Genomic DNA, 25,601 nt, shown 5'->3' on the forward strand with positions numbered 1-25,601 from the left:
TCACAATTTCCTTATCTTTTACAAATACATTCTTTAACTTCTTAAACCATGAAGGTTTCTTCTTTTCTTCTTCGTAATAGTAAGACATTTTTCCGATAATTCTCTGTCTTTCAAAAGATCACACACTTCCCTGTTTGCTGTTCCGTAACACCAACCTATCACAGCGCGGTTTACACTAGCGTACCAATTAGAACAAGATACGTCTTCTTAGTGCTTAACCAATCACTTTGCTGCTTTTCCGTGATGAACCTATCAGCTCCTACTCTGTCTTGGTCACGAGGACCAATCCCAGCGCGACACTTTTGACGTCACCAGCACTCCGGCTTCTGCAGTGCCAACTGACCCGTCCTTTACAGGGTTTTTTCAAGAAGCTGTATTTACGAGATATTTTACAAAATGTGTTAGTAACTTACACAAAACAATACCATTTGCCTGTTTCGCTAATAAAGTGATAGAATTTTCTCAATCACACAAGTATTCTGTATGTGGAGTAGACGACGCTTATCTCCACAGAATTTTAGACTCATTGATAATGTAGCACTACCCTCTACCTTACCCTTCTGTGAGGCAATAACAAACTCGTTTCTCCAGGAAAGCACATACAGAGATCTTTTTCACCTCCTTAGAGACAATCCCAGAGTTTCACCAGAACGCATATTGCAATTTCATTTACACGCGTTCATACAGAAATCCCTATTCATACATACAAGAATTCTGTATTTCCAGTAGGCAGCGCTTACCTCTAGCCCACCACAGAATTCCTCTTTCGTTAGTAAAGTAGGCGCAACTCCTTTACCCTTCTATCAAGCTCCGGTTCAGTCCTACTACTCTCCCAGCAATAAGTTTTAGTCAGGATACGCAATGATCCCTATACTTGAAGGCTAAGATTTTATAGTCGGTCCTCGCTATACATTTATCCTTTCACACCTAGTGTCCCTAAACAGTGGTATATGACAATACCACCGCAGTATACGATGATACTACTTCTTTGAAACAGACCAATGCACTGTGCGACTTTACTTGCCACACTTCCTCTGCCTACAGACAGAGGCACTAGCTTCACATAACACTTGGAAGCCTTTTCTGAACTACATATAACGTAATACGAACACAACAGAGGTTAGTTCATAATTCTGTACATTAAACTCTATATAATGTTTTATACAGAGTGCCATGAGACCTTACGGTGATTTGTGCGCTATATAAGAACGTTTGACATTTGACATTATGACATACATAATCCTAGCTAATTTCCTTAGCAACCATTACTCTGCTACCAAGATATAACTGCTACAGCGGGACTCCAAAACTAAATTCTGACTCAACATCACCATTACCCTAAAGTATCCAAACACACATCCATTCACCAGTGGGGTCCATAACACTGTACACTATCTTTGTTCATTTAATTCAACTTCAGGGTTTGGTGAAATACAAAGGAGTCAGGCTGTAACATTGGCGGAGTGTCTAAACCTATTTGACTATTTATTATTTACACCTATAGTCCTAAACGATTTACCATGGTTTTCATCAAAAACCAATTTCATTCAGACACACCACCATAGTGGCAATGGATCTGCTAGAAAGAAAATCAGGCGTAGGAAAATACAAGACCAGCTTTAATTTTCCATTTAACTAATTTTATTAAAAGCAAACTTTTAGTATGTCTGACATTTAGGCATTTAATTAATTCTTTACTCAGTAAAAATCTTAAATTTTATTTCAGAATGATCATTTTATTTTAGAGCTCGGAAATAGACCTTTTATTCAGAATTAAGTAAAGTTTAGCCAAGAGCAAATAGTTCCAAAGTCATTCTCTCCTAACATCCCTAACTAACACCCTCATCTTATCCTTCAGTCCTGCAAAGAAAGCAAGCAATAAATCAAAGAGTTCTTACATCCAGGATTCGATCTGCAATCCGACAGCACTTGGAGATGAAATCGAAAGGAGCGATGCTTCTAAGCAAAATCAGGGGTTTCTATACACTAATTTTCCTAACTAAATCTATCTAAAAAGTATCTAACAACACCAACTCGGGTTCTGATTGGACAGATTTGGGGTAGATGAGCATTTCCTCATCATTACAGCATCATATTCACGGTGAATCAGCAGTTTCATAAAGAAGTATTGTTTAGGACAGTCTTTGGCCTAGTCACTTCCTTGACTTGTAACTTTAGGTTTCGTTCCCACGTTCAGAACATTCGAATGTCCATGTTTTGGCAACCATCCTGTCTTCCAGGGCAAGGTCGCCTTGAACCTCCCATCCGAGCACAGGCAGTTCACTCTCACTTGCAGGCTTTGGGCGCGCATGCGCAGTCCAACACTTGCTCACAGTTTACCCGAGCAGCCATATTTCTCGTAGGCCAGAGGGGCCACTTTTGGAACTATCATAGAAATAAACCCAAATTCATGTTAAATATGGAACTAAAGCCCTACTGTTTACCTCCCACCATACTAATGATTCCCCATTAGTTATTACCTAGCAGGTAAGCCACATATATGCGTTTTATACTTACATATCCGGCGACTTTCTGGCACAAAACGTGTACAATAAGCACATTTAAGCTGCGTTTATTTATATTTAAGCTATGCATTAGCTCACATCACAGTAACAATACATATTAGTTAATTATATTGCTTCATGCAGGCAGAATTAGTATTCCCGCGTGTATAAATGTATGCAACTTATACTATGGTTGATTAATTTACCACAACACACTATTAATAAATAATAACGTTATGGAACATTGATTTCACAAGGGGTACACAAAATTTTGTTTTGCCACCTTGCTCCATCACAACCACATGGTCTTTCGCTCCCTACGACTTCTAACAGGTTGGAAGTGGGTTAGGTGATTCTGACTTACAGGATGCTGGCAGAGGTGTTCCAACAACACATAGGAGGAGTGTTAGGGAGATCAGGAAACCGGCATATCTTAAGGACGTTGTTGTGTAAGGATTGTTGCTGGAAATCTTCATGCCTCCTGGCTGATAATGTAATACCTGTTATTCTCATGTGTTATTATGCTATTGTGTATTTCATTGTGAAGCTTTAGTTTGGGATGTTAGGTTTTTTGTATGTTTGGGGGGTGGCTGTATCATTCTGTTTTGTGCTGTATGGGAGGAAGAAGTGTGCCATGGAATCTCATGCAGGATGAGTTCAGCCACAGAACTTGGGCGGAGAACTCTGGCATTTGAAAGAACCCTGCGGAGTGGCAGTTGTAAATCATTCGCCATTGGATGAAGTGCTAAGGAATAAACTCGATCTTACCTCTCATGTTGTGTTTCTCTGTGCGATTTAAACACCACAGTGCACCTTTCAAAAGGTGCGTCCTGCGCAAACAAGGAGAGTGCACCGTATTATACTGAATGAGCTGCCTCCAGGGCAGCTACGAAGTCATGATTCCCTGGGGGCAGCGCATTCCATTAAATTATGAAGCCACTTTGAAGCAGCCGCTCCATGTTTCACTGTGCACGTGGCAACATGCCTGCACTTTTATGGGGGATGAGAGATGCCCTTGCAGGATGGTGCAGTGCGTTACAGCACCCTCCTGCAAGGGGATGTCTTAGGGGGGCCTTGGGACACCCTTCCCTCCCAGCACACAGGTTGCTCTATAGAGCATGATGCAATGGGTCAGGCAGGAGGTGTCCTCCATCCACAACCTCCTGGACACAGTAGACCGCAGGCTGGGTGATATTGAGGGTCGCTATGACTGTCTACCAGACTGGGTGTGGGATATCAACTTTTTACTTCACAAAGTGACGGACCTGGAAGACCAGTCCAGGAGAGACAACTTCTGAAAATATTGTGGTCCCGAGAGAGCAGAGAAAGCTGCCATTGTGGGCTACCTCAAGTCGCCCCTGCAAGACCTGCTCCACCTCCAACTGTAAGAACCCCTGGAACTACAGTGGACCCACCGGGTCCACTCCCGCCCTTCCTCACAGCTCAGTTCTCCATGTCCTATTATTGTATGCACACTCCACCATCATCACACACAGGCCAGCCTCTCTGCCACCAGCACCCCTACCTGTCTATGGCAACCACATCTCTTTCACGGCTGATCTTTCTGCAATTACTCACTCAAAATGCAAATTATTTTTTGGCATGCCACCTTCAGCTGCAGTGCCACGGCATCAAATATGTGCCCATAGAACCCGCATACATGGTGTTGACAATCGATGGCTCCACAAGACATTTAATGGATCCTGAAGATTTTAAAATGTTCCTGGACTCACTTGGCGAGTATGCGATGGACATGGCTGCAAACGGCGTGTCTGCCCCCACTCCTCAAAAGGATTGCCTTCCCCATGAATGCCCTAGTACCAACCCAGCATAACCACACTTGAGGATTTCAAGATGGGAATCTGATCGAGAGGGTCTCCATCAAATTATGATTTTTTTGTTTGAATATTTTTATTAGCATTTCTTAGTCAATGGCAATTGTATTCAGTACACAGTTCGTTAAAAAACAGTTGAGGAATGACATTGAAAAATTAAACATTAGTTACATCCCATACACACCGTTATTGTGATTATTACATCAAGTAATGAGTTGTCAATACATTTCAGGAGATTAAATGCGTGTCGTATAGGGGCAGCAGATAGTCTGATGAAGCCTCACACGGCCTGTCTCCCTTCTTTGTGTGCATGTGGTGACTGTTGTGACCTGAGATGGCATGTCGAGGGGTACAACAGGGAGCTGAAAAGTGTGTCCGGTCTTGTTTCTCCATGTAGTGCGCCTCTCAGGCACATCTAGCTGCCTATGCTGTTTGTGTCATATCTCTCTGTAGCAGGTGAAAGGGTACTGAGTGCCAGTAGAAGTGCAATTACCTATATCTCAAATGTGCGAAAAGGAGTTCTTTCAACAGTGAAAGCACCCTTGTTTCAAGTATGAACCGTCATGTTAACAATAGGATGAGATGATTCCGGGGAAAAGGGGTGGGGGAAGGACGTAAAAATTGCCCTATAGGCGTAGATGGCGGGGAAGAGGTAAGTGCAAACTAGTAAGGGGTCCAAAAAGAGAAAGGGGCAATTAACAGGTAAAAAGAGGTGCGATTGCCAGTGTCAGTTGAGTTCGTGCGCGGGGAGTGTTGGCATGCGGGTACAGGGGGAGCCAGCGGTCAGCGACAGAAACGCCGTCCACGTCCAATTTGCGGGACGACGCGTCCGCCCAGTGGGGGGGGGGGAGAGAGGGAGGGGGGAGAGGCGGCGCGATCGGCTCTGTGCTCCTGAGAAACAGCTTCGCCTATGTGTGCTGGGCTTATTGCTATAATGCGCCGCCTTCCCCACATCCCTGTCGTCAGTTAGCTTATGCATGCCACTTTGCGAAGCTAGGCATGAGCTGGGAGGGAGGCGCTGGGCATACGGGGCTTCTGTCTATTCCCATATCTCCGGTCCATTCCAGAAGTGCGTTTAGCTTCAGGTAATCCCTTGCGCTAGGCTAGCCTGTTGGAGGGATTTTAACCCAGCATCCCAGAGGTGTGCAAATGGGAATTTTCGCAGTCCCATCGTCTCTCCATCAAATTATGATGGCACTAAAATGGACAGAGATAAATCCAGATAGCCATTGAGGCAGAGGGAAACAGTCGCCAACACCATTAGATAGACTTGACCATTTCCTTTTCTCTGTGATGGCTATCTCTATCTGCCTCATGCTGATGTAATTTCATATCACTTCTCTCATGCTCTCTTTTTGGCCAACCACTTCGGCCTTGCTGGCCACTTACCCCACAATGGTTCCCTTGCCGCCTTCCCCTGGATGCCTTCTTAGCATCCAGGGCTACACAAAGCCGGCATACGAGGGACCGCCCTGGACTGGATCCGATCATTCTCACCGGAAGAAGCCAAAGGATCAGACTACCACCCTTCCGCTCTGCCCCCACGGAGATCACCTGGAAAGTCCCCCAGGGGTCCTCGCTGAGCCCGACCCACTTCAACATCTACATGGCCCCCCTCGCAGCCATCATCCAACAACACTGCCTCAAAATCGTATCCTACGCCAAAGACACCCAGCTCATCCTCTCCTTCACCAGAGACCCCACCAGCACAAAGCTGAAGTTCCAGAAAGGAATGCAAGACGCCGCGGTCTGGATGACCAACAGCTGCCGAAAACTCAACGCTGATAAGACAGAAGTCCTCGTCCTTGGAACCACCCCCTCAGCATGGGACGACACCTGGTGGCCTACTGCCCTCAGGAGCCCACCGACCCCCTCGGACCACGTCAAAAACCTCGGCATCATCTTCGACTCATCGCTTACCATGAAGAGACAAGTCAACGCCGTCACCTCCAGCTGCTTCAACACCCTCCGCATCCTTCGCAAGACCTTCAAGTGGGTCCCCCCAGAGTCAAGGAAGACAGTCACCCACCCACTCATCACAAGCAGGCTGCCCTATGAAAACGCACTCTACGCCGGCATCAACAAGTCCCTGCTCCGCAAACTTCATACCATACAGAATACCGCAGCCAGACTCATCCTCGACATCCCACGCAATGAACACATCAGCCAACTCCTGCGGAGACTCCTCTGGCTTCCTTGGGAGAACTGAATCACCTTCAAGATCCCCACCCACGCCTACAAATGCCTACACAACAACGGACCCAAATACCTCAATGACAGGATAAACTTCCAAGTACCTAAAAGAAACCTCCGGTCTGCCAACCTCGCACTGGCCAAAACCCCTTGCATCCACCGAGCCAGAGCAGGTGGAAGATCATTCTCCCATATCGCAGTCAGAACCTGGAACGAGCTACCAGCGGAAATCCGACTCACCCCAACCTGAACACCTTCAGGAGGACCCTCAAGACCTGGCTCTTCGGCTGAACGGATCTGCACACCCCCTCCCCCTCAGCACCTTGAGACCCTCGCGGGTAAGTAGTGCACTTACAATTACATGATTACTTGATTGATTCTTGGACAGGAGGCCTTGGCCCCCTGCTTACCCTTCCCTCCTGAGTCGTCGACCTCAGACACTACCACTCGTAATACCTGTAGGGGGGTATCCATGACCTTTGCTGTATCCCAGACATATTTTATGTTATGTTATGTTATTTGTTATTTGTAGAGCGCAACACTCATCCCGGGGGATATCAAGGCGCTGACAACCAAATTTGCTGGTAGTTCTGCAGGGCTGTTGCTTAGAGTTTAGGGAATAGATGTGTTTTTTCAGTTTTTTCCGAAATTGGGGTGAGTTAAGGTCCTGGGGGAGCTCATTCCACCTCTTGGCTGCTAAATAGGAGAATGATCGTCCTCCTGTCCTTGCTTTATTAATATGCCTTGTTCTGGCAAGGGCTGATTGAAGCGACCGCAAATTCCTTGTGGGAACATAGAATTCAATCTTCTCCTGAAGTATTCTGGGGCCTGTTTTGTAAAGAGCTTTGTGAGCATGGCTAAGTAGTTTGAATACTGCCCTTTGGAGCATTGGTAACCAATGCAGTTTCTTCAAACAGGTTGAGGCAGAGTCAAACTTCCCCTTATTGCAGACGAGTTTTGCAGCTGCATTTTGCAGCACCTGTAGTCGTGTAAATAGGTGCTCATTCATGCCTACAAATAGTGCATTCCCATAGTCCAACAGACTGACCAGCAAGGCTTGCGTCACAGATCGTCCGCAGTCCAGTGGTATCCAGGGAAAAAGTCTGGTCAGAAGTTTCAAGGTAGAAAAACCTTTGCCACAGAGGGACCGCACATGTTCCTTCATGGTCAGGGCGTCATCCATAATGATGCCCAGGTTTTTTGTGTGTTGTTTAGGGGTTGGTGCATTGCCACCAGGTAGCGTCCCACACTCGTTTGGCACCACCAAACAGTAGGATTTCAGATTTTCCTGCATTCAGCTTTAAGCAATGTGTGTGCATCCATTGGGCCATCTCAGAGAGACAGTTGTGTAACTTTGATTCAATAATGTCAGGTTTTTCATCCAGGGCCACCATTAGTTGTGTGTCATCTGCATAGGAGCAAATGCCAATGCCCCACTTCCTACCAATTTTGGCCAATGATGAAATATAGACATTGAATAGGGTGGGACTCAGTGATGCCCCCTGCGGGACACCACAACCAATGGGGCTGGGTTTAGATTGAAATTGACCTAGATGCACTGATTGTGTTCGGTTGCTTTAGAATGAGCGTAGCCAGCTCAGTGCGTTAGAATAGATCCCTTTTCCGTAAAGAATATTCATCAGGCTGTCATGAGAGACCGTGTCGAACGCCGCCGACAGGTCCAACAATATCAGAGCAACTGCCCCTCCTTGGTCAGTGCATAGTCTGATACTGTCCGACACTGCCAGCAGCGTTGCCTCAGTGCTGTTGTTTACTCTGAATCCAGTCTGAGATGGATCGAGAAGATGATTCGTTTCCAAATACTTGGTCAGCTTCCCATTTACCAGTTTCTCCAGGACCTTGGAAAGGTAGGGGAGCTGGGAAATGGGACGGAAATTTTCAGGATTGCGAACATCCGTTACTGCTTTTTTTAGGAGGGGGATTACTGAGGCATGTTTCCATAGATCGGGAAATATGGCAGTTCTTAGGGATTTGTTGAAGAGCTGGGTAATCAATGAGCAAAGCGTGGGGGCAATCTGCGCGAAAATGAAGTGGGGACAGGGGTCTTGCCTTCAGGACCTCGTTGTCTGTGACGGGGGTAAAGTTACCCATAACTGATGTAGCTTCCGGATGGGGAGTTAAAAGAACCTTATTTATTGTATTAATTTTACTATGGGAACTGAAAGTGGTGTAGATCTTTTCTATTTTTTCAGTGAAGAATCCACTGATTCTGTCGCAGGCCTCTACTGAGGGGGTTAGACTTCGGGCCATGCTAGACGGCTTGCTGAGTTCTTTAACAATTCTAAAAAGTTCTTTAGCTGAGTTGCAGCTCTTATTCATACGCAGGGAATAGTACGTTTTTTTTGTGGTTTTCATGGCAAGATTATAGGATCTAAGGGGTCCATTAGTATGTCGGGCGGATTGCCTCCGCCAGGGTGGCGGTGGCCACCGCCACCCTGGTGGAGGCAATCCGCCCGACAAGCACTCTCGTTTTCCCCTCCGCCAGATTAGGATGGCGAAGGGGACAGCGGCGGACGGAAAGACCGTCCGCCGCTTTACCGCCGCGGTCGCCTTGCCACCGCGGCGGTGATTGAATAATATGGTGGCGGTGTCCAATGGACACCGCCAGCCATATTACGATGCCTGAAATTAGGGGCCTTTCCGCAGCGGCAATGCCGCCACGGAAAGGCAGGCGGTGATTGCTGCGGAGGGCAGCCTGTGGGCCCCCAGAGTGACGGCCAAAGGGGGGTGGCACACGGGGGGTACCTGTGGTACCCCCCTGCATCTGCATAATTGCAGCGGCAGGCACCGCGCGGTGCCTGCCGCTTCGATTATGCAAATGCGTGCATTTGTATTTCACATTGTGGCGGGCGGTGCAGTGAGCACCGCCCGCCACAATGTTAACTTGAGGAATGCGCCCGCCACCATCCTAATGCCAATGTCGGGACCCCCGCCCTTCAGGCGGGCAGTCCCGATCTCCGTTAGGGTGGTGGGCGGACAATGTCCGCCCGCCATCCTAATGGACCCCTAAGTTTGGATTTATATCTTAATTTGTTTACTTCATTTTTGTACAGCCTCCATTGATGTTCAAGTTTCTGACAGTCCCTTTTAAGACTTTTAAGTTGTGGGGTATACCATTTTTCCGTATGGGGTCGTTTCCGAGATTTCCGAATAGGGGCCAGTTTATCCAGTGTTCAGGGAATCTCTGTTTCAAGGGTGGCTGCATCTGTGCATACTGTGTTGAGTAGGGTTACCTATGATGCACCCTACTCAACTACCCTACCAATATTCACCCTTCTCCTTTATCTTGTTATGTTTTCTCCTTTGGAGGCTACCAATGGCACTGGCTGTGATTACATACTTTTTGCCACCATCTTGACGGCAACACAAACAGGGGTACTCTGCAGGTACCACCGGAGCAGTCCCGAGCCCAGCTCTATAGTCGAGATCCTATTGATTAGGATCCCCATAGCTTATTACTACCACCAGCTACTTACCTCCCCTGTACCTCTTTCCCACAGAAGGGAACTACAACCCAACGCCCCCTACAGCACACATCCCGACTACCCCTGTAGCATCCACCCACCATGTAATTTCTGATTACTGATTGCCCTTGCACCAGGGAACACTGCATCCTTTCTTTCCATGCAAAATGTCACCCACTCATCTCACCCTGATCTTCATGAACTATAATGTCCTGTCCCACTACACCAAACACAAAAAGACCTGGCATTACTTAAACACCAAATGAGTGGACATGACAATACTGCATAAGAGTCACCTATCCCAATGCTGAATGGGCCAAACTCAAACGTGAATGTGTGGGCACAGTTCTTAGCAGCAGTAGATCAGTCTCAGTTTTTGTCACTGCTTCTCCGGCATGCAGCTGCTCCAAAAAATGCAGGGTAGTCATCCTTATAAGGAAATCCTTACACTGTACTGTACTTATGACGTGGTCAGATGAAGGAGGCCGCTGGGTGCCTGCAAAGCTAAGGATCCTAGACAGAATAATAGCAGTTGGCTCGATCTATGCTCCCACCACCAGTAAATCCAATTACCTAGCTCAGTCCTCCAGACTCCTTTCCTTCACTGACAGAACACCAGGGCTCTGTGTGGCGATTGGCAACTTGTGCCAAACCCAATTCTGGACAGAACAGGCAGGGATAATGTACACACTAGGCAGGCAGGACAGGGCACTATTTGGGGACCTTGTGACTGATCATGCACTTGTGGATGTGTTGCATGTATTGCACCTGTAGGACCAAAAATATACGTTCCTCTCCTGCTATCAAGAGACCCAATCCTGGATCGATTACTTCATGATTCATGGCCAGCTCCTACCACACATCACAACTTGTGACATCCTGGAGACGGGCTCCCCGATCACAGCTCGGTATTGGTCGGGCTTAACATTGGACACACTGCACCACCCCTGTTGATGGTGCATGAAAGCTTTCACCTATCGGCAACCTGAGGGGGAAAAAACAACTACGCAATCACATACAGTCCTACTTCTCAGACAACAAGGGATCTGTGATCTTCCATGGAGTGCTGTGGGAGGCCGCCAAAGCAGAACTCTGGGACTCTATGATTAGAGGCAGTGAGGAGGTACACCGTAAGGACAGTGCTGACACAGACCTTTTAGAAAAAGAGGTACATGCCCTTACAGCACAATATACAAACTCCCCCACCCAGTCTCTCCTTAAGCGACTTGAACTCGCCAAAATCCAACTGAACTCCTACTTCACAAAAGCTGCAGAGAAGGCATTGATCAAACTGCAATGGTGGCAATGAGACAATGGAGAAAAGGCGGGTAGTCTCCTCGTCGCCCAGCTGAACCAAAAGAAATCACAACTAGCCATACGGTGAAACGACTCATACACCTGGGTGACACTGCCTCCTGTTTCTCTTTCTTCTAAGCCACACTCTATACTGCGGAACAAGAGACCATATTCGATCAATTGAACATCTTTTTGACTCCCCTACACCTTCCAGTGCTCTCTGGCAAGGGCCATTATTTACAGTGGGAACCTTCACTAAAGATGAAGTAGCCTACTCTATATCGACCATTCCAACGTGCAAATCCCCAAGGGAAGATCTGTTCCTGAACGCATATTACAAGAAGGGAAAAATCCTACTGGCCCCACACCTGATGAGGGCTTTCCGTGAGGCCAAACAGGCGGTCACGCTCTGGGCTATTTCCAAAAAGCCACTATCACCCTTTTTCCCAGGATGGGTAAGGATCCCCAGGATTGTTCCAGCTACCACCCAAAATCAATGCTCAATGTAGGCGCAAAGATTATGGCAAAGGTGCCCTCTTGCTTGCATCCTTTAGCATAGTTCCGAATCAGACCGCTCCATTTTGACTAATGTAGTATAGGCGAAGTATGTTCTGTGGAGAATTTTGAGCTGTAACAATTTAAAGCAGGATCTAATAAGGATTTTGTGGTATGTGAGGGATAACACCTTCTTCTCCATATAGTATTTAGCAAACTGTCCTCCAGGGGGGAAAATTCTGGGAGTTCTTCCCCTTTTGGCAGTGCTGCCCTCAACGCGTGGCTCACATGGAGATAACAGAAGGCTTCAGTGTTCGCCAGTTGGTAGTCACTCTGTGGGTCGGCAGAGGGAAACACCTCCCCCACCCATAAGTAGTCCACCTTGAGATGCCAATCCAGTCCCACTTGTCGAAGCCTTACTGTCTTACTAATAGACCCAGTTTCATGGAATCCCACAACGGGGTCGCCCATGTGACTCTGTTACGCCAGCCCAAGGCCTCCAACTTCTCCTGCCAGACCTGTAGTGTGACCGAAGTCAAGCTGGGTAAGGAGCTGCTCTTACCCTTTCCACATATTGCCCTAATATAGCCTCCTGGTTGCATGTTGCGGTGGTCCATTCTGGACGCCGGCTCGTTGGGGGGCAAATTGACCCAGTGACGCCACCGCTTGTTTGTCCAGCCATGCTAGAAGCTTATCTGCTCTTTCTCCCACCTCATAGAGGCAGTGTTGCGCTGCACAGTACCGGACCTTGGGCGCTTCATAAGCCACCTCTTTAAATCCTCTCCGTTTCAGGGTCAAGCATTGCCGTACTGACTCATCAGCCTCCGAGACCAGGAGGGCCCCTGAATCTAGGATCTACCGCTCCAGAGTTTCTAAGTTAGATCTTTATTCCGTTCTATGACCCGCCACCAGTGAGACTCAAGGCGTGGTTTTATGCGGGTGACATCCTACTTCTCCTGTCCCACCCCACAACCTCGATAGCTGCCGCCATGTCGCTCATCGATTACTTCTTCTATCTGAAACACAAGACGGCTGCACTATGTGGACAAAATGTATGATGGTAATTTACTTAAGACTTTCCTAGCACTCGCAACGAAATTCACCCGACATCCCCCTCCCAAAGGGACCTCAGTCCCATGTACCTTACTGGTTCCTCCTCTCCGACATCCCACCTCCGGGTGTGAGACCTACTGTTGCATATCCCCCTTTGTTCTCGCTGCCTGGAACCATGATTACATGCCTCATTGCATTATGACAGGGATGAATTCCTCTGCTCCTATTGCTGGGTCCAGGGTCCAGCCCCACTCAATGGGCAATGCACGTGGGCCTTTTCACCTCCCTAGAGTCCTATATACATCTGGCAGCTCCCACAAAAGTTATGTGTATATTGTTTGTACGATGTTCATGATGTATGTGACGTGCAAAAAACCTAAATAAATAAATGTTGCAAAAAAATGAATCACAGAATTGATCAACTGAAACTGCTTTTTGCACAAAATATGACCTTTTTGAATAGTAAACAACCTTTACAACACGGTCATTACACCGCGATACCTTTACAACGTGGTTGTTAACAACGACCGTGTTGTAGTACGCGATGCATTTACATCGCAAGTCTTTACAACGACTTCCACTAGGAGGCGCTGAGGTATTGGAAATTAATTCCAACACCGTCCCTACTATTGCGCAAACTGGTGTAGGAATAGTAAATAATACTATTCCTAAGTCCAGCTTGCCCCCTAGTGGAAGTCGTTGTAAAGACTTGCGATGTAAATGCATTGCGTTCTAACAACTTGGTTGTTGTAACGAGCGCGTTGTAATAGCACGCAATGTAACACATTACATAGTAAAGTGCTATATTCAATGGTTTTGTCAAAGTTAAATCAACACGAAACACCCAAAAATTGATGGGATACTGTTTGCAACTAGTCTGACCACTGGCAATTGTTGGGGTAGCACTCCAACCCACAATTCTTTGGCTTACCATTCCATCCCAGGTGGACCCAGCCACATGCAAATTAGTCTTGAACCTGCTCTTTATGGGAACAGTTCAGGCGTCATGTCCTTAGTGTCACTAAAAGCAAAGCACGCTGTAGCTGGCTGATGAGCTCATAACTAAAACGAAACCGTTCATGGGTTGATTGTGTTCTGGTTCAGGAAAGACCTGGCCTGACAGTTCGGGCTGGACTGTTCCAAACAGGAGCAGGGTCAAGACTAATTTGCAAGAATGTCAAGAGTGGGAGTTGTATCAATCCCAGGTCGAACAAATCTTCAGGATCAGGGGCAAACCAAACTTACATATCCACTAACATAAATCGCAAATACGAAAACCATGGAAGCAGGCAGATGTTAGCAGGGTCATGAGGTAAAACCCTATCAATCGCATGTTTATGGACATTTGCATTTGTTAAATATGCCTGATTTCATTAGCATAGTTCCTAAACAGTATGTGTTCTTCAAAGTTAACATACTGGAGGATTGCAGACTACATTCAGCGCATGTTAGATCTATTTTGACTACTAAAACCTACTGTGCTAAATTGAAAAGATTCTGTCCTTCAAAAGAATTACATCTGATGTCAGAAATGTCACAAGAAATTCTTTCCTACCTGGGTAGTCTCATGTATCTATTAAAGTTCATGTAGCAGCTATTTCCTTTTTTAGGAAACAGTTAAATAAACCATTGTTTGCTATGTAGCAATCGACTGATTAAAGAGTTCATGAAAGGACTGTTCAGAGCTATCTCTCTTGTAAGAAAACATCTGAGACTCTGGTAAGGCAGTACAGTCTTCTCTAAAACAATGGTTACAAGCAACTCGTGTTGGATATTTGTAACATTTGAAAGCATTTTTCTCATACCACAAATAATATGAAACACACTGATCCTGAGTAATCTAAGGTTCTCACATACATTTAACATCCCATCAATATTGGTGCAGAAGTTGGTAAATATCAATAGCATTGAATGCCTGATCATACAGCTGACACTTTTAAATCATTTTCACAATGCCCAAATATTGTTTTCAGTATTTCCAGATTCTTCATTTATTTGACCATTGAGTAAGAAAGATTGGTTGATAGAATTTCTGAGTTCAAGGACATTCTTTGACTTCTCTACTGTCATGAACTTTCAATGTCAACATTTCTTTAGAACCTTGCCAAAAAGCACATTTAGTGAAAATAATTATTATTGCATACGTCAAACAGATGCAGCTGGTTAACTTCATATGTACTTCAAGCGCCTTTACAACACTTGTGAAAGTGCTAAACTAACTATAAAATCTCAAAATGTGTTTATGTTGCCCTACAATGGCTGAATAGTGCAGTTTGAAGTATGGTTGGAAGAATGTGTTAGCTTTGCAGCCAAGTAGAAGATTATTGCAAATCAGATGAGTACAGGAAATCGTTACAAACAGTGACCTGGATCTTCTTACTAATTATTATTAACTATTATTTACATGTATGTATTATTAATAGTTTAGTGTCTAACCTTTGTTGGAAGTGGCCTTCTCTGCAGGGTTGCCTCCAAACTTGTTGCCTTCCTCCTTCCACGTTTTGCAGAATTCATTTTTTTTTTGGTCTTAGGACTCTCTGCACTTAACCACTGCAAACTGGTACTACAGTGCTTGTGCTCTCTCCCTAAAACATGGCATAATTAGTTTGTCTTATTTAATTGACTTGTAAGTCCCTTGTAGTGTGGCATATGATATACCTAGGGCCCTTAAATGTATCCCTACCAGTGGGCCTGCAGCAGTTATCGTGCCACCCACTTACGTAGAACCCTAAAATATGTCCAAGGCCTGCCATTGCATCCTAAAAGCAATGTCCTATTGGCATGCTTACTTGTCATTTAAACCCCCTTGCCAAGCCTTAAACTCCCCTTTAATTACATGCGTGTCACACCTAAGGTAGGCCATATGCCAAATCATAGGGCAGGGTGTTGTGTAAGTACATATGCTTCTAAGTTTTTACATGTCTTGATAGTGAAAAACTCCCACATTTATTTTTCACTACTATGAGGTCCACCCTTCCCATAGGATAACATTGGGGATTCCTGATTACATGAAATATGGTGTAATTCATAAATGAGAGGAGGTAGATGTGTCATGTTTGGTACCTAGGAACTTGTAATGATAACCCCTCTTTAATTCTAAAGTCGAATTTATCATTACAAATTTGAAAATGCCCTTTTTTGAAAGCTGCCCTCAGCCCTTTGTGCCTGCAGCCTGCCTTAGGTCAAATGACTGGATGTAGCTGACAGTTAGACTTTGTGCACTCTCTACAGACAGTGCAACAATAGTGGAATTAGAAGGGCCGTAATAGGCTATCAACTGACAGGATGGGGGACCGAGTTGTGCACAGCTCCACTTGCACCTGAATAGGCTGTATCCTGTCTCCTCACAATAGGCCTAACAACCCTGCATTGTCATTGGAGCCAGCTTGGAGCCAGGGCAGGGGAGGCAGGTAACTCCCAGAACATCAAAGGACCTTTCCAAAAGCTTCTCCTACCTTCTGTGAGCAGGGCATCAGGGTATAAAAAAGGGTTCTCAGACTCATTCTTCAGTACATTTCTGACCTGTGGATACCCTGTCAGGAAGAAGGACTGCTGTGCTGCTGAAGGACTGCCACTCTGCTGGAGTGCTGCTCTGGAAGAACTGCTTTTCTGCTGTGCTGACCTATCTGCTGCCCTCATTGCCTGGTGAGAAGGACTGGATCTACACCACTTGTACCGAGAGTGACTCCAAGGGCTTGTCTGCTTGCCTCCTCTTCTGAAGTCTCAGGTACATCAAATACTTCCAACAACACTTCTAGCAACACTGCTACGAGACCTAGGCTCTGCAATCTGAGAGACTTGCCCTGCAGAGTGGTGTCAATCCAGTTCTGGTCCCTTGAAAGTGGTTGAAAAGTGCTGCCCCAGTAAAAATCCATGTATTGATGTAGGTGTGCCACTGAGAAACTGGCACGTTTCCATCGACATAGACACATCGCCGCTGCTGTGAGGATGGACAGCCGCGCATTACCGATGGTGTCGCACATCGCCTCCATTCCCCACACATCTTTGACTTTGCCCAGTTTAAAGCAGACGCATTGCCTACTTCCCAAGAATCGATGCCGACACATCGCCTCCTTTGCTCCTCACATCCCCTCCTGGACGTCGACATAATCTCAAGCCATAGTACTGTTTCAGCGGGCTAAGATGGTCTCTGTATTCGACCCACGCTTTATATCACAGTAGGCCTGAACATTTGGATCTGACCCTGTCTAGCGCCACCAGATATCCCCAGTTGGTGCTTAAAGCTTTTAAGCACTACATTACAAGATATTCTTTAAACATTCATAACTCCAGTTCTACGTATTGAGTTTTTGTCATGTTGGTCTTGTTGTGCTCAAAACATGTAACTCTATTGCTCTAACCAGGTGTGGTATCTTTTTGTGTGGTGTTTTCACTGTTTTACTGTTTGAAGTGTTACACAAATACTTTACACATTGCCTCTTAAATTAAGCCTGACTGCTCTGTGCCAGGTTACCAGGGAGTGAGCACAGGTTAATTTAGGGTGTGTTTGTGACTTACCCTTACTAGGATTGTGGTTCCTGGTTGGACAGGGTGTATACCTCTGCCACACAGAAACCCAATTTTTAACAACATTGATTGTGTTTTTTTAACTTCAATTCTCTTATTGAAGCAGTGTTAATGTCATAAATGTTCTCTTATTAACCTTGATCATGGCTTTCTGCTTCCTTTACATATGTTACAGCTATAAAAAAGAAGTTGACTTTTTGTACTAAATGAACGTGAATCCTATTACAGAATAGCTAACTATCCTTAGTGATGGACGTTAAAACCTCTTGTGTTGAGACAATTAAACGTTCCAAGAGATTCAGGTTTTTTTTTGGATCCCCTAATTTGTTGTTTGAATACCTATATAGGACAGCAGAGGCCTATGAGTGTTACGCCAATATTTTTATCATAATACTTGGATAAGGATCACAAAAAAAAAGAACATGAATGCCAAAGCAAAGAAAGCCTTAATAATAACCACACGAAGAAAGCAAAACCGCTTTTTTAATTTTTAGCTAGTTTAACTATAATGAAGACTTCATTGTCAAGAATACTATAATATAAAAACAACTGCATCAGTCATAACCCCAGTGCTTACATCAATCAGTAGTCTTTCCTTAAACATAACCATAACCATCATCCTACCCAGAACACAAACTCCAGATGTTTTTCCAGCCTTAAACCATCTCAGGCCCAAACCCTATTTTCAACCCTTACATATCTATAATTCTACCCTAGACACTTTTGAATTAACTTTAAATTTCTTTAGTATAAGAAACAATATAATAATACAGTGCTTCATATTCATAATATTTTTTATTCAATATTACTTATCCTACTTGTGGAACTTCTTTATTTGGATATATATATTATTATGGCTTACACAGTCTTCTTTTTAACATTGCTAAAAGCTAGTTGGTAAATGTCTTTTTTGGGCCTGCAAGGCAGATATGTACGACTGGCTACTCATATCTTAAATTATCTGGGAATGTATTTGTTGCCTTAAGTATTCAATAAATTGGAGAGATAAAATGTAGGAACAGTATCTTACCAGGCCCCAGAAGGAACTCAGAAAAGGTACCACTACTTTTGTGGCTTCCAGGAGGCGTTGCAGAAGATGATCGTCAAAGGAAAAACGATGCCCAAAGATCATGGCAGAGATGACATTGGTTGTGCAGCTCATCATCAGGTGATGAGGGTTTAGAGGTCTCCCTGGAAATACAGACACCAAACATCATATCACAGAATAAGGGCCTGATTTGGAGCTGGAGGTAGTGGAAAAGACAGTAATGTCTGAAGGAACTAGTAAATTCACAGAGGAATTGTGGATTTTATTAACTTTAAATGCTATACATATTCCATGTGTTTTTTAGATTTACCTGTTTATCTACAATCAGCCCCCTAACTGTTCATCACCCATTTCTTTGTCTTCCTTTTGAACCTTCCCTAGAAAATGTATTGATGGTCAAATTGAATTCAGTTAGGAATGGGGAAGGTGTGCTTACTGCTTGGGTGGCGTTCATTGTCATAACATGAACTTCATTTCTAAAATTTTACGCAGTGTCTATTAACCCTGCGGAAAACAGTAACACACCATTAGAGATGAGGATGACTGAAGCTGTTCCGGTGACCGCACTGGACATTATTACCCTTCATTTTTGTACTTGACAGTGCTGAGAGGATTCCTTGCAGCTGCATGACAGAAGCTGTACCTTTGTGGTCACAGTGTTTATTCCAGGCACTTTGACCTGATGCAAACTATTATGATATCGTGTAGAGGGGTCTACAAGGGATTTAGTTTGATGTATTACTTAGTTGGTTATAAATTCAAATCAAGAAGTCATAAGATCAAACTCATCTGTGTCCACAGGACAACAACAGTTAATGCCAAGAAAAATAAGAAGCACACGGAAACACCTGAATATATTGGATGAATGTGTATTTCAAAATGCCATATTTTTTAAAAACATGAGTATACGGGGATATATATATATTCAGGAAATAAATCAGTTGCAAAAAGTCATTAAAAAACTATTTGAGTACTCATATTTCTCTGCACTCTTCTAGACTATGTGCTTCAAAATGCATCTCTCTCATTTATTATAGTGCTGATGTCTTCTCATTTTGAGGCAAACCAGGCTGTGTAATGGATGGGCTGAAAGAGAATCCATGAACACCACTGAGAGACTCACCTCAGTCCATTTACTTGAAGGAGATTGCTATGGCCAAACTACCCAGAGTCAGGTGTACAACAGGTATTGCACTGACAAAAATATTAGAAATGTGCTTGTTCGACCTGTCAGCCTTTGCGTGGTCTCCCCCTGTTTTTCTCTCTTTTTGCCTCACATTTTTTTTCCCACCAATTGTTTTTGTGTGGCCTCAGGTCTCCGGGCGCCTCGCCACTGCCAATCGTGCTGAGGCGCAGGTGCGCCTTTCTAAAATGGTGGAATAGGTGAGCTTCATAAAATGGTCGCCTGTCAGAAATTACCTCGGAGCTCTAGCCCATTTAATAGTATTAGGGGGTTCCAGAACCTTCCTAGTGACCTGAGCCCAGGTTATATAAGGGAGGGTACTGGGTGGCCATTTTGTCAGGGGGATTGTGTCACAGGCTGAACTGACTGCTCCCAGGGGGTGCGGTTTGGTCTGAGGGTGCTGCCCTCCTTCCTGTTGATCTGGCCCTGTCTTAAAGAAGAACAGAGAGAACAACGCCCCAGTGTTTCCACGTGTAAAGCGGACTGCTCCTTTTGGTCAGCTGGTGAGAGAGAACTTGAACCGGCCCAGAAACCTAGGAGGGTTGGCGCTGTGTGCTGAGGGGGCATTGGACTGTCCAGGAGGGGGAGGGTGAACACTGTGCAGAGGTCCCTCTCAGCGACCTCTGAAGTGAGGCTGGGACCCAACCTTTGCCCTTGCCTCCTGGCTGCCACTTGGCGCTAGTGCGCTGTTATTGCCCTGCGTTATTGCCACTAGCTTGGTGTCCTGAAAGCGCACCTTATTGCTAGAGCCTCTCTGATTAGCTTTTCCCCCCCCTCCTGAGCGCTGAAGCGCCGAGTCTGTTGGTTGCATCACCGCCGCTGGCCGGAATGCTAAGTGGGGCCGGGCAGTTCTGGAGAGGAACAACGCGAGGTCTGAGGGAGACGCTGGACAGGGTCGCCTAGCAACCAGGAATCCCGCCTAGCGCGTCACCTCCCTGTCTCCGAGTTAGAGCTTCCACAGGAAAGGGGAAACCACTGCGGCGCTTCAGGAGGTCGGTCTAACTGCCCTCCTCCAGTTCCTGAGGGCAGGAGAAAGAGCGAGAGGAGGCCCACAGGCGGTGGTACCACTGAGATCTAGCTACAAGAAGTACAAGAGAGCTGTGACAACTGCGACTGGCGACATGGTCAGACTTTTATGAAAAGCCCCAAGTATCAGAGAGAAGCCCAAAGACGCTTGAGCAATGTAACTGCTGTGACCCAGATTTGGCACCTGCTTGTTTGGGAGGAGCGTTTAAGTGAGCACCACTCATTAGATGTGAGAACAGGTCTTTATTAGGAGCCCATACAAAGTGATGCAGGTAAGACAGTAGATTAGTACCAACAGACAATGGAACTTAGAATATTAACTATAAACAAGAATACTTGCAGAACAGGAACACACTGTGTTGTATGGAAATGTGACACACAAGTTCTCTGCTTAATAGGAGAGTATGCATAAAGAGGGGAAAAGAAGCGAGATAGATACAAGGAAATACCACACGAGGTATCACACATCTCCTCCCTTACATGAAAGCAACAGTATTGAAAATAAATGTGGAAATGTATTCGCTTAAAGTATCAGAACAAGAATGTGTCACTCCTGTTACAAAATTGGTAAACTTTCCAAGAGTCAGAAGGTGAAAGGTCAGATAATTCTGAATGCGCTGTAAAATCCATAGACACATTTTGATCAACATTCTCCATTTTTTAAAAAAATTCTAAAACACTCACTGTGAATCATAACTCCATTATACATTATTGAGATTGGCCTCATCCTCTGCCAGAAACATCTCCCTCATGCCACCACAGTCTTGCTGCACTTTCACAAACCATTGAACAAAATGTTGAAGTTGGAGGGCACAGTCTTCATATAGGAGTCTGGAGCCACCCAGGTGGGAGCTAACCGCTTTATTTCATGTTTGGCCCTTAGGTCACAGCATTAGCAAGTCGGTTCTATAACCCAAATAATCCCCCAATTGTCAGTTTCTACTGGATCGTACTCCACACACACCATTCCTTTACATCCGTTGCCTTCAGCATTCCAGATACCCCCTCAGGTATACAGGGCATGGAGACCCATACTCTAAAACACAACTCCAAAAGTCAGGATCCACCATTCTTGAATTTACATAATGCTCAATACACTCCTCATTTTGAGTGTCCCCTTTGAATTTTGCAAGTCTTATTATACTACTCCATGACCCATTGTTTAAAAGAATTGAAGACTTCCCCAATGTCACAATTTTGAACACTTTGGAGTGATTAGATTTTTAGATTTTTTTCATAACATTTGGAATTAACTCTTTTACAAAATTCCCCGGTTTCAAATTGTGCTCTTGGGGAATTATCAATGACTTAGGTTTGTCCTGTGTATTCTGAACATTTTTCCTCATTAGCTTGTAGATGCCTTCTGAAGGAAAAGTATGTAGAGGTCCTGTAAGCCATTCAAGATTCAAAGTAGTGGGGACCTTCTTCTGTTAACAGGTGAAAAAAGGTGGAGTACAAAGACATACCTAAATTGAATTAGAAATATGTTATACAACATCAAAACCTTCTTTAAGACCCACCTGAACACATTGTGCAACATTTCTCTGATACTTCTCAATTTATTTTCAATGTATTTATTTGTTTTGGTTTGGAACTCCTACGGAGGTCCACAAAAACACGCCAACAATTAAAAGGACAAACATTACATACAATACAAAATTCCTTCCTTATACATTGCTATAAAATTATATCAGACACACTAAGAAATGTGGAAATAATGCTATAATACATAAAAAATCACATAACCGACCGATAAAAATTCTTATATCAAACATACTAAGAAATGTGTAAATAGTGCTATGACTATATGGAACAATCAGATAGCCAACCAATTGGTATTAAATCGTAACCAGAGTACTACTGTTGGACAATGTTCTAATAAATAGGCAAAAATGTTCTAAAAAATTGGTATGTTTTAAAACAATTTCATTCGGAGGGGACAAAACCAAAGAATGTGCGTCCTGAGCAGAGTGAATATTAAATCTGATAAATACTGGTTTTAAAAACATTGTCCTGGCACTTTGCAGCTTTGAACATACAAATAGGACATGATTTAGATCTTGGATTTGCAACTGGCACAATTCACAAATTCTCTTCTCTCTAGGTGTTTTATCCCATATGCCAGTAACATCTCTTAAGGGCAGCAGATTGAGTCTCAGTAGGAGTATCAGCCTTCTCATCCCATGAGGGATATTCCAAGTTAAATAAGGCTGTGGTTTATTCCCCAGAGCGCTCCCACTGACCGCCAGGTGACTGGGCCTGGATTTGCTTAAAGCAGCGTCTCTCGCCAAACTGATAGGGGATCTAAACTTCTTTGATGACTGTTTCAAACCAAATTTAGACATAGGAGAAGTGGGAATTAAACTAAGACCGAAAGTATCATTTGCACATAAAAAAAGACCTAAAAAACGTTGATTGTTCTTTTAGTGTGCCAAAGATTTCTATTCTCAAGGCTGCCCTAAGTGTACCCTCTTCCCCCAAAAAGAGAGAGTTACCCCACCTGAGAACTGCTGCCTGGGCTAAGATGAAGGTCGACACTAATCCAAATTCAAGGCGCAGAACATGTGGGGTAGCCAAAGAGTTTAAATTGCAAATTTGGCACATAATTCGTCCTTCCGCCTTATCAAACGAGAGCCAATAATTCATGTCTAACACCTCGGCAGCATATATTAACAAGGGTGGGATTTTGACCTTAAAACAGATAAGACATGGCTAAAATGGCGTCTCCCGCAAGTTTGATAAAATCTGTTTAATGCACTTGCCTGGGAGACAGCTTAACTAACACAATGTTTAGTATGCTCCAGGTCTCCACCTGTTTCGGAAAAAACTTTCCCTAAATATACATACGAGTCAACCAGTCCTAGTTTTTCAAAACCAAGCATCCATCTTAAACATCTCTTTATTCTAAACCCCTTCTTACGGAAAACCAAAATCTTGCTTTTGGCAATATTCATTTTCAAGAAGTGAGCCTCTGCATATATGTTTAGAGCATCCAGACGGCGTTGCAGGCCAATGGGATTTAGATCAAATATTGCAACATCAATAGAGAGCCAGTGGGCATTGTACCAATTTTGGGGGGATCCCCTCTTACGGAGTTCAGAGCACCAGGGAGATCAGCGATATACAAAGAAAATAAAAGTGGTGCTAATAGACAACCCTGCTTAAGCCCATTATGCGTTCTAATTTTACATGTTAACCCCCGCGAACCTCCCATCAGAACCTGGCACCAGGTGTCAGTATACAATTCCATAATCAGACCCAGAAGATGATTTGGTATGCCAAGGGAGACAAGTTTTCTCCACAGGGTCTGGTGGTCCACCTTGTCAAACGCCATGGAGAAATCAATAAAGGCTGTATAAACTGGCATCCCTCAGGTGAAACCATATTTCTCCACAATCGTCTGAGCAACCGCTATATTATCCAGGGTGCCATGGTTCTTTCTAAAGCCAGCTTGTTCCGGTGGAAGAATATCCTGATCATAAACCCATTGTTGTAAATGGCATTGTATGCTTTTTGCAAATAATTTGCCTGAGGCATCCAGGAGGGCAATCTGTCTAAAACTAGTCGGCACCGTTTTTGGTCCTTTTTTATACAGGGGGACTATAATGCTCCTCTTCCAAGAAGGGGGGTTTTTATTCATAAAGAAATAATATTGAAAGAGTGGCTCTAGAAAATCACCCCATACTTCTAGCTCCTTTTTAGGTCTCGTGGCGTTAACCGCGTGAAAGCGCGGTCTCGCAAGAGACCTATTGTGAGTGACTCAGCTTTCCAGGAGTCAAGAGATGGCCATGCGCATTTTCTAAAAGGGGATCGGAGCGGGCCGCGCGCGTGAGAACACGCATGCTGTGGCCATCTCCTGTCTCCTGGGAAGCTCCAACACACACACAGCCACACATCCCCCTGCTTTCACACGCGCATGCGCACACACAGAGACACACACACGAGCGCACATACACACACGCACACATACAGAGACACACCCCCACCGCCGCCGCCGCACACATACACACACACGCGCACACACACACACGAGCGCACCGAGACCCCCCCGCGCCGCCCCCCCCCCTACAACTAAGGCCCACTTACCGCCACTCCGGACTTCTGCAGCCTCCAAGTGGTGATGCCGTTGCGCCTGACTGAAATATGTTCCTTGGGCTCCCTATGGGCATATGAGCATGAGCAGATTATTAGTTGAGCCGCTCTGCTGCTCGGGCTTTCCAGGTGTCTGTGTTGACGTCATTCCCGTGGACCACGCCCCCCGGTCCCCGAGTTCCCGGCTCCGCCCCGGGTGCCTGCGCAAGCGCGCTGGCTGTCCCCCGGTGTTCCAGCCGCCGCCATAGCATCAATAATAGATATGTATCCGTAGACAGGTTAGTGTTGAGGTGAGCCCCAGTCATTCCTACTAGATGTGAACATGTGAAGACACTGCCTTCACCCCACTCACGTCCGTGCATACACCTTGCACACATCAGAAGAGAACATAGAGGCTCACGTGCGTGAGGTGCATCATCAGAGCTGTGTGAATAATAACAGCTGTGAGCCCGTGCCTGAGGTGCATCATCAGAGCTGTGTGAATAATAACTGCGTCAGCCCCGTGCGTGAGGTGCATAATCAGAGCTGTGTGAATAATAACAGCTGTGAGCCCGTGCCTAAGGTGCATCATCAGAGCTGTGTGAATAATAACAGCTGTCAGCCCGTGCCTGAGGTGCATCATCAGAGCTGTGTGAATAATAACTGCGTCAGCCCCGTGCGTGAGGTGCATCATCAGAGCTGTGTGAATAATAACAGCTGTGAGCCCGTGCCTGAGGTGCATCATCAGAGCTGTGTGAATAATAACTGCGTCAGCCCCGTGCGTGAGGTGCATCATCAGAGCTGTGTGAATAATAACAGCTGTGAGCCCGTGCGTGAGGTGCATCATCAGAGCTGTGTGAATAATAACAGCTGTGAGCCCCGTGC

General features: G+C 45.2%; 1 protein-coding gene across 1 annotated transcript in view; it reads right to left on the reverse strand.

The window, feature by feature from the left end:
- Positions 1 to 25,601, reverse strand: part of LOC144771608 (cytochrome P450 2J6-like) — a 501,433-nt gene that overhangs the window by 332,602 nt on the left and 143,230 nt on the right. Inside the window, exon 4 of the mRNA XM_078655981.1 lies at positions 18,419 to 18,579. Coding sequence (XP_078512107.1) covers positions 18,419 to 18,579 — 161 coding nt within the window. The remainder of the gene's footprint in view (positions 1 to 18,418; positions 18,580 to 25,601) is intronic.

This window comes from Lissotriton helveticus, chromosome 8, assembly GCF_964261635.1.
Source record: "Lissotriton helveticus chromosome 8, aLisHel1.1, whole genome shotgun sequence".
In the NCBI taxonomy this organism is placed as follows: domain Eukaryota; kingdom Metazoa; phylum Chordata; class Amphibia; order Caudata; family Salamandridae; genus Lissotriton; species Lissotriton helveticus.